Here is a 16,675-nt window from a genome sequence, read left to right on the forward strand (position 1 = left end):
TCTTCCTTCGATAACAAGATAGTCATTAAGAGGGCTCTGAACCTAGACAGAACAGAAGTATATTAATCCGTTTTTGTATTTGTACCGTTAATTTATTTAAACTTACTCTTTCAAACAACAGCCATGTCTATTAAATGTGGTCATGAAATTATCACATTCACCATATTAGTGCAATCATCGCCTCTCCTCCGCTGCAATCGCAGCTGCTGTAAGAGTAAAATTAACTTACACTCCTCATAAACAACATCGAGTGAAAAAGCAAAATGAAAAGACGAAAATAATCTCAGTCGATCTTGCTGGTCCAAGGTTCAAGCGCGGTTTTCTCCACTATAGGCATGTGAGAAAACTAGTTAACATAGCTAATGGATAAGAAATTTCCCATCGTTTAGACAAACAACAATTTTCACTAATCACAAACTGTCTCTCGAGGAAAACAAACAGGGCAAGCCACAGGTTTAATTTGGTTTTGTTTATGTATGTTTTTTTTACTCTTAAAGCCGTGATTCCCATCCACTTACTGTACATTATAAGACTGACAGACTGCAACGGGTTGAGTTAAAAATCTTTGTTTGTGTTCTACTGATGAAACAAAGTCACCTACATCTTGAAAGCCCTGGGGGTAAGCAGATAAACGTCAAATTTAATTTTTGGGTGAACTTTCCTGGTTTCCTGCCTTGCTCTACACAGACTGAGATTTACAGTTGAAAACATTAGAAATGGTATCTTGTAATGTGTAACCTATTACATTTCCAAAGAAACCTTCCCAACACACAGCATACACAGCATTGCAAAATATATTTAACCATTGCATTTTGAAATGTGTTCATTAGAATTGAGCAATCTATTGAACTGATAAACAAAAGACAGAATAAGTGTTTGACACATATCTGTCTTTGCTTAAATTGCTCTTGTCTCCTAGATGTCCTGCTGGTTCTTCTTGTCTCACAATGAAAACTGTTGTTGTTTTTAACCTTAAAAGTCTAATGTCATTTACTGGATCTTACAGTGTGGACTTAGTAAACACTGACACTGACTGTTAAACTCAAAGGTTGTTAACTTTATTTGCAAATGGTTCGAATTTACTTTTAACGGAGTCTTGGAACGAGCAATGAATATGTTTGAAATGAGGACTCTTTAAAAAAAGACATATATATTTATATATTTCAAAAGCTTTTATGCAGCAACAAACACTGTCATGATAATGTAAACTATAACTAGCTGCCAATTGACCATCAATAAAAGAAAAATAAAGTTAGGTCCAGGACCTTAAAGCTTACAGCTGAGCTGAACAATAAGTGCATACATTTAAAGTAAATATTTAATAAGTTGGCAGCTAGGTGGATAAAAAAAAGTAACAAGATTTTATAAGGTATTCATTTGTCTAGCAATATTGTATGTTTTAAATACTACAATATTGCTAGATTAGTATGTATAATGATAGGATGTGAACATTCACGTTTCACATGACTAATATAGAAATATTTGTGATATTGTCAACAAGTAGAACATTATAAAATATACTAAACATTAGTATTAATCAAATGTATTTATCATGATATTACGTATTAGTATTGTGCTCTCATCTAACTTGAAGAAGGGGCTATTTTACAGTACTTTTCAGTTCGTAATATTTAATGCTACAACAACTCCGCACTGCAGTCTTCCAATTTTGCTTAGCTCAATAAACAAAAGAACATCGTTGTGAAATTACATTTGAGAAAATGTCCGGGTGGCTCGTCTGTAAATGTCTTTTCAAATTGGTGGTGTTCTTGGCACGAATGAGCGCTCCGCGTGCTTTACACTTTGTTTTGTTTTGTTCGTCGTCAAACGTGAAGTGAGCTGTGGACATTTTGTCGCTCTTTTAGACATCACCTCTTCGAATGCCGTCTTCCCGGGAGCTCATTTAAAAACTGAAAACCTTCGCTTCACGTCTCAATAAGTCAGGCTCGGATTGGTTCTCTTCTCTCATGCAGTCTCACCTGTTATGTTTTGCCGGTTCTTTTGTTCATTCCTCGCATCTCTCCTGTCTGCTGATTTGATTTTCGTCACAGTCTATTTTCGTCTTGTCCTTTATTCGTTGACGATAATGTCAATCAATTTAGTCATAGTTTTAGTCTCCATCAGTGCCTTCTATTTTAGTTTTCGTTTAGTTTTCGTCCGCAAAAATATATTCGTGACGAAAATAATGACGAAAATATTTAGTCAACGAAATTAACACTGGTAGACAGGTGTCTTATACAGTAACCCTAACAAGCTGACATTACGAGTAACTTCTTAAAGTGGCAGGACTAATCTGTGTTCCACATGGGCACATAAGTTGAACGTGATTTCACCAAGTACAACATGTTCTTGGATCAACATCCTTGTTGATCCTGGAACAACATTCCAATCAACCAGTCAGAATCGAAGGATCATTTTCAAGAAATATATGTTTTAGGCAGGGTTAGGTGCTGACAAAATTGGTCCAGTTTACAAAAAAAAAAAAAGTGTCTGCAGGTGTTATTTCCGAACCTATTGCGATGATTTTTAATGTGAGCTTAACTAGTGTTTTTTTCCACTGTCTTGGAAATCAGGTATGTTTATGCCACTATTAAAGAGGGAAGAACCTTCTGGTTTAAATAATTATCGCCCTATTTCTAGACTACCGGTTTGACTCCGTTACAACTCACCAATTCCAAAACAACTTGAGTAAAAGTCTTAGAGCTTTAATAATTCTTAACTATTTAACTTATACTAAATATAGGCTCAAAGATGCATTATAGTCAAAGAGACATGCCAGTGAAAAACAAGAGTTGATTTGTGAGGAGGGCAATCAATTTATGTTCTAAAACCTATAAAACTGCACACCTCAAAACAATTAAATAAAATACAAATAAAAAGAGGCCCGATTTAAAATGTATTCATTGCTTCTGCCGAGACTTTGTTAGCACATGCAAACCATATACAAATAAAGTTAACGACCTTTGAGTTAACATGTCAGTGTTTACCAAGTCCACACTGTAAGATCCAGTAAATGACATTCGACTTTTAATGTTATAAACAACAATAGTTTTCATTGTGAGACAAGGAGAACCAGCAGGTCATCTAGAAGACAAGAGCAATTTAAGCAAAGACAGATATGTGTCAAACACTTCTTCTGTCTTTTGTTTGTCAGTTCAACAGATTGCTCAATTCTAATGAACACATTTCACAATGCGGTGGTTAAATATATTTTGCAATGCTTGTACTATTGTAATGTTTGAAGACTTGAAAGTGTTGTGAATCTTCTTTCATCTCACTCAATTATAATGAGACAGATACATTCATCTCATAATGTTCTTTTTGAATCAATATATAAGAAAAAAAAATAAGAACCAGATATAAACATCTAACAGGATTACACAGTAAATATGGCAGTTATTTTAGAATCTGGCTTTTGACTCAAGAAGTTTCACTTCTCTAAGGTTTTTTTTTTTTTTTGGTGTGTCCAAATAACAAAGATGAGTTGCCGCATTAGATAAGTTTTATTTATATATTTACTTATTTTCTGAAGTATCGCTTGTGCTCAGAGAGGTCTGGCATAAGAAATACATTCTTTTGACACTAGTAAATGATTTACTTTTTGATCCACAGCAGGCAAGAGTTTCAGAGACTCACCAAAACAAAAGTATTTGTGAACTGAGCTCAGAATGAGAGTTCCTGTAAAACTCCTCGGCTTCGGCTTTTGGTTGTTTTTCTTAAATTGTGTCCGATGTCAAGGCAAGTGATTTTGTTCTTGTTGATATTAATTTGCATGTCTTTTTCATTTAGATTTTACTGACTTCAGTATAAATGTTATATTATATACATTTACCAAAACATTTAACTGTACATTCATGTGGCTTTAGAGAGTCTTTAATAGTTGTGCATTTAATATAAATAAAACAGCTATGTCTTTTTTGTTTGTTCTTCACAGAATGTCTTCGAGGGAAGATTGAATATGAAAATACAGAACCAGCTGTGAAAGCTTCATACGCTAATGGTGAAACAGTGAAAGTGATCTGTGTGACAGGTTATACTGGCTTTTATAAATTAAAATGTGAAAAAGGAGAATGGAAAAAAACCATTGGGCGACCATGTGCAAGTAAGAGAATGGTCAATACTATTGTCACATAGTTATTAAATCAATGTTACCATGTAAAGTAAAACGTGTCTGATTTCTGCAGAGAAAAAATGTAATCATCCAGGCGACACACCAAATGGTGATTTTGAACTCACAGAGGGGACAGAGTTTGTTTTCGGAGTAACAGTGGTGTACAAGTGCAACAAAGGGTAAATATGCTTGTGCTCTTTTTATTATCTTTTATCAAATGAAATTTATACCTAGCTCTTGAGTTTGAAAGTCCTTGTACTTTGTGTAAACATTGTGTTCACAGGTATGAAATGGCAAGCAGAATCATTCAGCGTACCTGCAGAACTGAAGGATGGGACAATGCTGTCCCTGTCTGTGAGGGTACGATTTCTTGAAAGTCAGTTTTTCCTCTTTTTTTCTTTTATTTTATCTCTCCATCATAGAATAGTGACTCATAAGCTAGAAGAGAATGATAATTAAAACGATTTATTGATGTATTATTGAGTGACTGGTCTCTCTTGGTTTGTTTATTTCTCTTTATTTTCATATTCAGTGGTGAAATGTCCACCCATCCGAACAGATGAGGAGGTGACTGCGTCGGGTAACACAGCGGAGGGAAGTTATGGTGATGTTATTCGCTTCGAGTGTGTATCTTCTGACAAAATGATAGACGGGAGTAGTGAAATTCACTGCGATGAGACGGGAAAATGGAGTGACGTTGTTCCAAAGTGCAAAGGTTCATTTCATTTCCTTTATATATATATATATATATATATATATATATATATATATATATATATATATATATATATATATATATTCACCCAAATATCACAGATGTATCCACATTATTTATTATTGTTTCTCTCACTTTTCATACAGACATAACATGTACAGCACCTGACATAAAAAATGGATCTGTTGTTGATTCACAGCGAGAGTACAAGAAAGATGCCCCATTAAAATACAAATGCGATGAAACGTTCAAGCCCAGAGAGGGAATCCCCAAATGTGCTAAATTTGGCTGGACTCTGAGACCAGAATGTGATGGTAATCCACCAGTGTTACATAATAAACTATTAATATGGGAAATAATACTCAAATACTTTCATAATGCAAAAAAAAAAAAAAAACCTTGGTAGGGTCACACATAAACTGAAATATTGTAAAAATAGTCATTAACCTTAAATGAAAATTGTCAACTTCAAAAACAAAACTACAAATTTTATCAAATTATAGTTTTTTAATCAAATTATCAAATTATCATAATCAAAGTATATATATATATCCAGAATGATCTGTCTCCTGCAAAAGACAAAGCATTAAATCTAGTTTCATAGATTCTTGATGCTTCATTTCTTACCTTTAGTTCTGATTAATTATGTCTTTTACAGAAGTAAACTGTGTGCTGACGTCAACCAGATTTGGAGTAAAAATGATCATCCCATATGGAAAAACTATTTTCAGAGCTCGAGAAAGTGTGGAGATCACCTGCTCTGAAAAATACTGGTTGTTTGGTACAAAAGAAACCAAAAAAACATTTACATGCAAAGATGATGGAAAGTGGGACAATGAGCCTGTTTGTGCAGGTAAGGTTATAGAGAAACATTTCTGGATTTGGTGATTAATTTGTGCATGTTATTAAAAGCATGTAAATCTTGTTTCAGAGATTACATGTGAAGTTCCACGTGACCAACATGTGTATAGACCATACTTCTGGAGAACAATGAAATTAGGAGAAAAACGATCTTACAGTTGTGATTATGGTTATCGTCAAACAGCAGAAGAGGCCACATGTACACGAGACGGATGGACACCAAATCCACTGTGTACTGGTGTGTTCTGCTGTAGAGTATTACAATCTTTGCTACTAAAATAATATACATGTTAAAATCGAGTAGATTTATTTATTTATTATTATTATTATTATTTATTTATTTTTAGAAATAGTGTGTGCAGCACCTAACATCCCAAATGCACAGATTGTGGGACTTCAGAGATCAAACTATAAAATCGATTCAAGCATACGATATAAATGTAGCTCTGGATTTGAACCAGAGGAGGCTTTTCAAATCACCTGTGATCGCGAGGGCCAGTGGAGAGACATACAGCAATGCACAAGTATGTTACAGTTTATTGACATGTTGCCTCTAATTTCACTGAATGCCCTGAAACAATAATTTTTGCTATATCCAATCAAATTATGATGTATCTGTGCAATTATGAATTCTTATTATTATGATGGATGTTTTACAGAAATGTGTGCAACACCCAACATCACAAACGCAGAGATTGTGGGACGTCAGAGATCATACTATAAAATCGATTCAAGAATACGATATAAATGTAGCTCTGGATTTGAACCAGAGGAGTCTGTAGAAATCACCTGTGATCGCGAGGGCCAGTGGAGAGACATACGGCAATGCACAAGTATGTTACAGTTTATTGACATGTTGCCTCTAATTTCACTGAATGCCCTGAAACAATAATTTTTGCTATATCCAATCAAATTATTATGTATCTGTGCAATGATGAATTCTTATTGTTATGATGGATTTTTTACAGAAATGTGTGCAGCACCCAACATCAAAAATGCAGAGATTGTGGGACGTCAGAGACCATACTATGGAATCTATTCAAGTATACAATATGAATGTCGCTCTGGATTTGAACCAGAGGAGCCTTTTCATATCACCTGTGATCGTGAGGGCCAGTGGAGAGGCATACAGCAATGCACTGGTATGTTACATTTTTATTGACATTTTGTTTTTAATTTCATTGAATATCATGGTACAGCTTGATTCATTATTCAGTTGATTCATAGCATATATGCTCTCAAAATTGTATTAGAATTCAGAATTCAGAATATCAGAATTTTGAAATTGTTTTCTCACAGAAATGTCAAAACTGTGCCGTAAATCGTTCTTGGAAAATGGGTTCATACACATCGACCCCTCCAACAAGGAAGAAGTATTTTACTCCTGCATCCCAGGTTATAAACTATTCACTGGGAACTGGTGGGATTCAGTTACATGTAGAAAAGGATCTCAGTTTGAAGAGCCTCGCTGCATCCGTGAGTTTTATTACTGTCAGTCTCAGGAGTTTGATGAATGATAGTGTACTGAAAAGTGCTTCCTGTCGCTGGTCTTTACAGGGGAGGAAGAATGTGGTGCTCTTCCCAGTGTTCACCATGGAAAACTAACCCTTCGTGATCCAGAAACTGCTGATGTGAAATGTGATCCAGGGTTCATGTCAACTAACCGCTCCATAAAATGCACCAATGGTAGATGGGAGAAACCAGTGTGTAAGGGTGAGTGTCTCAAACTCTTATTACATTTTTGTAATAGGAGCAGCTACTAAAATCCTTCTTATTGGAGTTCATGAATTTCAGTGCATTATTTTTTTTCAGAGGCTGTGCGTTGTGGCATTCCTCCAAATGTGCCAAATGCAATCATAACATCTAAACCTGAAGAATTTTATAATGATGGATCTAACTTAACATATGTATGTCGAAGCTCATACTCAATTCGTGGAGAAGATAAGGTTTCTTGTCGCAATGGAACATGGGAAAAAACACCAACATGTCAAGGTGAAGTTTTTTAAAGTCTTTTAAAACTTCTTAAATATTTTAAAATATGATTAATGTAGGTGAAAATCAAAAGAGAAAGATATTTAAACCAAGAAGAAGAACTTAGAATGCCCGGATATTTTTTGTAGTAGTGATGACAATTTGCTTTGAACACCCAGAGAAAAAAATTATTTGAGTTATGGCACTTTTAGGCTATCTGCACTAGATTATTATGCCAATGCTATGGTTAACATGTATCAGTTTATCTTTAATATGCTTTTAAAATTCTCTTGTCTTTTCTTCTGGTAAAACATAAAAAGTTTTGATTTATTGATATTCTGTAGTGGACAATTTATGTCTCTTTGTGGAAAACAAAGACGTTTAAAAATAAACATTGCATTAAATGACCATAATAACCAGTAGATGGGAGCAGATGATCACTTATTAGCTGAGCTGCCATTTCTTTCTTCCTTTTCACATCTTGCTTTAAAGCTTATTATGAGATATCTATAATAAAAAAATATATATTTCTATCGTATACATAAGTATGAAGTATATGAAGGTCAGGAAGTCACAAAGCCTCATGTCATTTAAAAAAAAAAATAGTAAAAAGAATAAACAAGCCTAGACCCCAAAAGCCAGTTAATTATTAAACATTTTAACTAGTTAATGACACATTAAATTAGTTATTTTTTCAGTGCTTTAATAATTAAATAAAAATGTATTAATAATGTTTTTTTTAATTTACTTTTTTTACTTTTTTTTTACTTTTTAGAAAGTTTTATGAGTTTTTTTTTTTATTTAAAGTCTTATGATATATATATATATATATATATATATGTATCCAGAATGATCTGTCTCCTGCAAAAGACAAAGAATTGAATCTAGTTTCACAGATTCTTGATGCTTCATTTCTCATCTTTAGTTTTGCTTAATTATGTATTTTACAGAAGTAACCTGCGAGCTGAACTCAACCACATTTGGAGTAAAAAAGATCATCCCACGTGGAAAAACTACTTTCAGAGCTGGAGAAATCGTGGAGATCACCTGCTCTGAAAAATACTGGTTCTTTGGTACAAAAGAAACCAAAAAAAAATTTACATGCAAAGATAATGGAGAGTGGGACAATGAGCCTGTTTGTGCAGGTAAGATAACAGAGAAACATTTCTGGATTTGGGGATGAATTTATTGCATGTTATTAAAGCATGTGAATCTTGTTTCAGAGATTACATGTGAATTCGACATTACCAGAATGTTTATTATTTATAATTATTAGTTTTTCATTAAACTCTTGAACCCCCTGCATTTCATTTAGGAACCCCAGTTTGGGAAACGTTGATGTAGCCTAATGTTTAATGCACTTTACGTTGTTAAAAACAACAACTGGAATATATTTTATTTTTCTTTGCATTTTTATATCAACACGATACAAGATTGTAGGCTATTATTTAAATCAATGTGATAAGTGAGTTAGGTCAAAAGTAATCAAAAAGTAGTCTGGTTATAATATCTACAATGTGTAATGTAGGCCTATTGGATTACATCATGGGTGTCAATAGGTCATTTTTAGGGGGCTATATTCATGATCGCCTCAGTCCCCTTTAAATTTCATATGAAACCGGTGGCAGACTTCGATCGGCTCCTCTCCGTTTTTTGAGCATTTTCTTTTTCAATCTGCAAACCGCAGGGAGGAGGAGTGACAAACAGAGGAAGAGGTCTGTGTTTATCGATATATTTTTATAATATCTTCATCTGCGCAGTTCTTTGTCATAAAAACTGTTTAAAAAAATATCATGGGGAAGCAATCGGTTCCACATCTAATGTAAAGTTTTCCCTGATTTCACCCCTCAGCACACCACGGGGGTTTCCAGTGAACATGAAAATCATATGAATGCATACTTTATAAAACAATAATGTTGCCATTTTCATTTGCAAATCATTTAACAGTACTTTTTTGTATATAAATTTAAACACAAGATAATTAATAGTCATGAGCCCATCAGCTTATTAGACCATAAAATGTTTTATATTATTATCAGTAGTAGAATTAATATTAGTAATATTTTTTATCATTATTATTGTTGGATTTGTAGGATACAGAAACGCTGAATTATCAATATTATGTCATGCATTACTACCATATAAAATATAAATGCTTCATTGACTGATGAAATTTCCATATGCTTTGAACTATATTTCAGCACTTTGTGTTTATCTGTGTATACTTTTTTTGCATATTGTAAAAAAATGTTTTATCATGTTAGATATTATATTATATTATATTATATTATATTATATTATATTATATTATATTATATTATATTATATTATATTATATTATATTATATTATATATTTACCTGCAAAATATTGTTACATAATATTGTGTTCACATGTAATACATTATATTTTATATAATTTCTTATTTTGATTCAATTTATTACATATTTTCCTTTTTTTATTTTAATAATATTTTTATATTGATATATAAAATTGTGCACATTAATCAAATTAATCTGTTGACATAATGAATCAAATCTTCCAATACTTTCATAACAGTAAGAAGTTTCAGAGCCATATACGCTGCCTCTGCTGTTAGATGAGAGACCCATTTTTTCTTTAAGTTTAACTCAGTTTTCCTATCAGTAATGCTGCTTGCACAATACCATATGACTAAAAAAAGTGATTGTTGTGCTAAACCACATTGGAAGTTGTTAGAACATTACTCCTTAACACTAGACCAGATAAAGCATAAATGCTACTGAGTGGATAAATATGTGACCAATTCTCTGCCTTCTCTAGAGGTAACATGTCCTCTGCAGCGGATCACAACAGAAGACTTCAAAATTGAGAGAGACCCTGATATTGAGGGTCCAGCCAGACCTAGACATACAATATATTTTTCATGCACTGGAAAAGACATGATTTTAAAAGGACAGAGAGAAATTACCTGTCAGTCAAATGGAGAATGGAGCAGCCCTTTTCCTACATGTGAAGGTGAACACAGAGAAAGTCAATGTTTCTGATTGGCTAAAAATAGATCTGATAGAGAATGGAGCAGCCCTTTACCTAAATGCATCAGTAAGGTCCCAGATTCACTTAGTTGAGTTTTATTAGTAGTATCTGCAAGCATCACTATTGCTCATTTTAAAGTAGATGCTGAAGTTTGGTACAAAACTCATCATCACACAAGTTTCTCTTCTCGTGAACCAAGAAACAAACAACTAGCAACCACCCAGAACAACCTAGAACAGCACAAAACAACCTATGGACTAGCACTAAAAGTTTGCTGGGATAAACAAAAATGACTCAAATTTTCTATTTATATATATATATATATATATATATATATATATATATATATATATATATATATATATATATATATATATATATATATATATTTGCTTGATGTAACCCTGAGATTTTAAGGCAATAGATTAATAATTAAGTAACACATTTGCATGTTTAAGGTTCTCTGTTGGTTAATGGTCACATGACATGCAGTTAAACAAATTAAATATTTATTTTTTTTCTTCTTTTTATAGAAAGTGTTAAAATCGTTTATTTTAATTTACATTTTTATGATTTAATTATTAGTTTTTCATTAAACTCTTGAACACACGGTAGTTCCTTTAGGTACCCAATTATGGGAAATGTTGACTAGCCTAATGTTTAATGCAATTTGTTTTGTTGATAACAACAAATGGAATATATTTTCTTTTTCTTTGCATTTTTATATTGATGTGGTACAAGATTATTGGCTAAGCGAGTTAGGTCAAAAGTAATCAAAAGTAGTCTGGTTATATTACCTAAAATGTGTAATGTAGGAATAATGGATCATGGTAGGCTACTAACTACAGTTTTTGTCATGTAATTTGGAATCAGTAACTACAATTATTAAGTGGGCTAATCTACCCAGCTCTGCAGACTTTCTTCATATTCCCAGGGGTGAAGCAATATTTATACAGGCAGAGGCAGAGAAAGATACTTCACCACGCCATCTAGCACATTGTGATTGGGTTTTTACTGTCAGTTCAGCAGCATTTTACTTTTTCTAGGTAAAGTGAATAGCACATCAAAACAACAGAGCGGTTTACACCACGAGCGATCAGGGTCATTTATTGCAATGATCTATCAGCGTTATATCCTCTAATATTTTTATCTTCCAGACTTCATGCAAGCCCTTCATGCTAAAGCGCCATTAAGAGCGGCAGATGAGTGTTATTTTAATAACAATAGTAGAAACAAGAGCCAGCATGAAAATACATGCATACTTTTTGATAAAACACTGCAGAAAACACCAATGTTGCAAATATGCTTGTTAATTGACATTGTTTTATATTATATTATATTATATTATATTATATTATATTATATTATATAGTTACCTAAAAAAAATGTTACATTATAAATATTTTGTTCATATGTAATAAATTTTATTTTATATTTTTTTATATTTTGATGCAATTTATAACATGTTTTATTTCTTAATACTATTTTTATATTGATACATAAAATGCCTCACAGTTATCAAATTAAATCAAATCAAATCAAACTTCCCAAAACTTTCGTAACACTGAGGAGTTTCAGAACCATTTGCTGCCTCTGCTGGTAGATTGGAGTATTCTTTTTTTTCTTCAACTTTAATTCAGTTTTCCTAGCTGTAATGCTGCTTGCGCAAAGATTGTTGTGCTAAACCACATTGGAAGTTGTTAGAACATTACTCCTTAACACTAGACCAGATAAAGCATAAATGCTACTGAGTGGATAAAAATGTGACCAATTCTCTGCCTTCTCTAGAGGTAACATGTCCTCTGCAGCGGATCACAACAGAAGACTTCAAAATTGAGAGAGACCCTGATATTGAGGGTCCAGCCAGACCTAGACATACGATATATTTTTCATGCGCTGGACAAGACATGATTTTAAAAGGACAGAGAGAAATTACCTGTCAGTCAAATGGAGAATGGAGCAGCCCTTTTCCTACATGTGAAGGTGAACACAGAGAAAGTAAGTGTTTCTGATTGGCTAAAAATAGATCTGATAGAGAATGGAGCAGCCCTTTACCTAAATGCATCAGTAAGGTCCCAGATTCACTTAGTCGAGTTTTATTAATAGTATCTGCAAGCATCACTATTGCTCATTTTAAAGTAGATGCTGAAGTTTGGTACAAAACTCATCATCACACAAGTTTCTCTTCTCGTGAACCAAGAAACAAACAACTAGCAACCACCCAGAACAACCTAGAACAGCACAAAACAACCTATGGACTAGCACTAAAAGTTTGCTTGGATAAAAAAAACATGACTAAAATGTTCTATATATATATATATATATATATATATATATATATATATACCACTGCATTTACTACTGATGTACTGATACAATTAAAAAAAGCACATTATTCTTTATTAACATGTAACACAGGTATTGACAATTTTTTTTTTTTTTTTTTTTTTTTTTTTTACAGCCAGACCACTTTCACCTAATATATTTGCTTGATGTAACCCTGAGATTTTAAGGCAATAGATTAATAATTAAGTAACACATTTGCATGTTTAAGGTTCTCTGTTGGTTAATGGTCACATGACATGCAGTTAAACAAATTAAATATTTATTTTTTTTCTTCTTTTTATAGAAAGTGTTAAAATCGTTTATTTTAATTTACATTTTTATGATTTAATTATTAGTTTTTCATTAAACTCTTGAACACACGGTAGTTCCTTTAGGTACCCAATTATGGGAAATGTTGACTAGCCTAATGATTAATGCAATTTGTTTTGTTGATAACAACAAATGGAATATATTTTCTTTTTCTTTGCATTTTTATATTGATGTGGTACAAGATTATTGGCTAAGCGAGTTAGGTCAAAAGTAATCAAAAGTAGTCTGGTTATATTACCTAAAATGTGTAATGTAGGAATAATGGATCATGGTAGGCTACTAACTACAGTTTTTGTCATGTAATTTGGAATCAGTAACTACAATTATTAAGTGGGCTAATCTACCCAGCTCTGCAGACTTTCTTCATATTCCCAGGGGTGAAGCAATATTTATACAGGCAGAGGCAGAGAAAGATACTTCACCACGCCATCTAGCACATTGTGATTGGGTTTTTACTGTCAGTTCAGCAGCATTTTACGTTTTCTAGGTAAAGTGAATAGCACATCAAAACAACAGAGCGGTTTACACCACGAGCGATCAGGGTCATTTATTGCAATGATCTATCAGCGTTATATCCTCTAATATTTTTATCTTCCAGACTTCATGCAAGCCCTTCATGCTAAAGCGCCATTAAGAGCGGCAGATGAGTGTTATTTTAATAACAATAGTAGAAACAAGAGACAGCATGAAAATACATGCATACTTTTTGATAAAACACTGCAGAAAACACCAATGTTGTAAATATGCTTGTTAATTGACATTGTTTTATATTATATTATATTATATTATATTATATTATATTATATTATATAGTTACCTGAAAAAAAAAATGTTACATTATAAATATTTTGTTCATATGTAATAAATTTTATTTTATATTTTTTTATATTTTGATGCAATTTATAACATGTTTTATTTCTTAATACTATTTTTATATTGATACATAAAATGCCTCACAGTTATCAAATTAAATCAAATCAAATCAAACTTCCCAAAACTTTCGTAACACTGAGGAGTTTCAGAACCATTTGCTGCCTCTGCTGGTAGATTGGAGTATTCTTTTTTTTCTTCAACTTTAATTCAGTTTTCCTAGCTGTAATGCTGCTTGCGCAAAGATTGTTGTGCTAAACCACATTGGAAGTTGTTAGAACATTACTCCTTAACACTAGACCAGATAAAGCATAAATGCTACTGAGTGGATAAATATGTGACCAATTCTCTGCCTTCTCTAGAGGTAACATGTCCTCTGCAGCGGATCACAACAGAAGACTTCAAAATTGAGAGAGACCCTGATATTGAGGGTCCAGCCAGACCTGGACATACGATATATTTTTCATGCACTGGAAAAGACATGATTTTAAAAGGACAGAGAGAAATCACCTGTCAGTCAAATGGAGAATGGAGCAGCCCTTTTCCTACATGTGAAGGTGAACACAGAGAAAGTCAATGTTTCTGATTGGCTAAAAATAGATCTGATAGAGAATGGAGCAGCCCTTTACCTACATGTGTAGATGGGCACAGGTTTACTTAGTCGAGTTTTATTAGCAGTGTCTGTAAGCATCACTTTGGTACAAAACTCATCATCACACAATTTTCTCTTCTCTTGAAACACGAAACAAACAACTAGCAACCACCCAGAACAACCTAGAACAGCACAAAACAACCTATGGACTAGCACTAAAAGTTTGCTTGGATAAACAAACATGACTCAAATGTTCTCATTTCTAAATTTAATTTGGATCTTGTTTTTATTATAACATTACATTATATCATATGTGTGTATATCATATAATTATATCATATCATATTATATTCAGAATATCTCTTCAACATATAGTCTTTTTCTGAAACATTTTATTCAAATTACCTCATTCTCAAATTAGTGATGTTTATTACATTTATAACATGTTCTATGCTTTAGGTCAGACCACCAGTTGTAGACCACCACCAGACGTGAACGATGCAGATACAATAGAATTGAAAAAAGATGAATACACTACAGGAGAGAGAGTTGAATACAGCTGCTTTAGTAAATACACATTGGATCTGCGTCCACCTTTCTCCAGATTCTTGACCTGTGATCAAGGAGAATGGAGGGGGAATATTAAGTGTTTAAGTAAGTATGAGCACTCTTCACCATTAACATATCATGATGCAATCTTGTAGTTGAAGTTGTGTGATGATTAGTTCATGAATGTATATTGAGACACTGATTGTGACATGCTGGGTTTATTTCAGAGCCTTGTACAGTGACTGTGGAGGAAATGGAAAGAAGAGGTATAGCGTTGGCCTATGTTAATCGGCAAAAGATGTTCGCACCCAATAATGATAACATCACCTTTGCCTGTAAGAGAGGCAAATATTCAGTAGGTGTTCCCCTGAGACAACAGTGTAATGATGGAGTGATGACTTTACCTGAGTGTGAGTGATGGTGAGAATATATCATTGCTGAAGTAACAAAAACAAATGTAGCTAATAAAACAAATTTTTCAAATACTTATTCAATTTCTAGATTTAGGATTTATTTCAAGTAAAACTAAAGAAATGCTAAAAGCAACATTCAATTACAGCTAAGTGTGATATGTACAATATGTATTAAATAAAATAACAATAAAAAATAAAAAGTTGCAAAAAAAAAAAAAAGTCTGTAAGACTTTGTCACAATGAAGCAATGGTCTTAATTTCACACTGATTACAAATTTGACCACTGTATACTTGTAAGTATTATGATCCTGAGAAATAATACATAAATTATGTATCTTTTAATATCTTATTATGCTCTCTCAGCCACTGAGGTATTGACAGATTTTTTATGCTTACTTTATGGAGATTAAGTCATCAATCTTTTAAAAAGACTAAATGGAATGCCAGCCATGCCATATGAAATGTTCTGCACTTTCAGAGTTGACAATCTATATAAAATATATCAACCCTTTTTAGGCTCTTCAAAAAAAAAAAAAATTAAAAAATGCTTATTTTTTTGTTCAAATATTAACAAAGTTACAGTTCTGTTCTGATGAAGCCCAGAAAATGGCTGAGCCATTTGGCATTCAGACTGAATATTCAGACTCAAGTCCGCAAATTGAATTGCAACATGAATTTGATGAAGAGAGCTGTCAAGTTTATCAAATAATTTTTGGGGGTGGAGCAGAGTCCTGTTTGGTGGGACAGAGGGAAGGAAACGGCTGCTTTCAGCTACACAGACTTCAAAGATTCATATCATCAGCGCTCGAGACTGCTCATGAATAAATATTTTGGGAAAAAAACTAATCTGAGGTTTTCATCAGTACTAATTTATGTTTAATTCTACAGAAGTATTTGCATTGATTTGTGTTAAATAAGGAAAGT

At 32.9% G+C, this 16,675-nt stretch overlaps 1 protein-coding gene across 12 annotated transcripts in view; it reads left to right on the forward strand.

Moving 5' to 3' along the window:
* Positions 1 to 15,970, forward strand: part of LOC113064969 (complement factor H-like) — a 52,215-nt gene extending 36,245 nt beyond the window's left edge. For 2 of the 12 annotated variants that reach the window (XM_026235998.1, XM_026236007.1), the window contains 12 exons: positions 6,035 to 6,211; positions 6,347 to 6,520; positions 6,656 to 6,829; positions 6,987 to 7,163; positions 7,245 to 7,400; positions 7,482 to 7,679; positions 8,609 to 8,803; positions 10,460 to 10,669; positions 12,461 to 12,670; positions 14,560 to 14,769; positions 15,249 to 15,443; positions 15,566 to 15,970. In XM_026235998.1, the coding sequence (XP_026091783.1) occupies positions 6,035 to 6,211; positions 6,347 to 6,520; positions 6,656 to 6,829; positions 6,987 to 7,163; positions 7,245 to 7,400; positions 7,482 to 7,679; positions 8,609 to 8,803; positions 10,460 to 10,669; positions 12,461 to 12,670; positions 14,560 to 14,769; positions 15,249 to 15,443; positions 15,566 to 15,756 (2,267 nt within the window). In that variant the 3' untranslated portion in view covers positions 15,757 to 15,970. Of the gene's footprint in view, positions 1 to 3,615; positions 3,739 to 3,934; positions 4,103 to 4,184; positions 4,291 to 4,394; positions 4,472 to 4,643; positions 4,827 to 4,972; positions 5,141 to 5,484; positions 5,680 to 5,757; positions 5,926 to 6,034; positions 6,212 to 6,346; positions 6,521 to 6,655; positions 6,830 to 6,986; positions 7,164 to 7,244; positions 7,401 to 7,481; positions 7,680 to 8,608; positions 8,804 to 10,459; positions 10,670 to 12,460; positions 12,671 to 14,559; positions 14,770 to 15,248; positions 15,444 to 15,565 lie in introns of those variants that run through there. The other 10 variants (XM_026236004.1, XM_026236010.1, XM_026236009.1 and 7 more) reach the window with 10 other exon arrangements.
* Positions 15,971 to 16,675: the final 705 nt, after the last annotated feature.

Source organism: Carassius auratus, chromosome 47 (assembly GCF_003368295.1).
Source record: "Carassius auratus strain Wakin chromosome 47, ASM336829v1, whole genome shotgun sequence".
Taxonomy (NCBI): domain Eukaryota; kingdom Metazoa; phylum Chordata; class Actinopteri; order Cypriniformes; family Cyprinidae; genus Carassius; species Carassius auratus.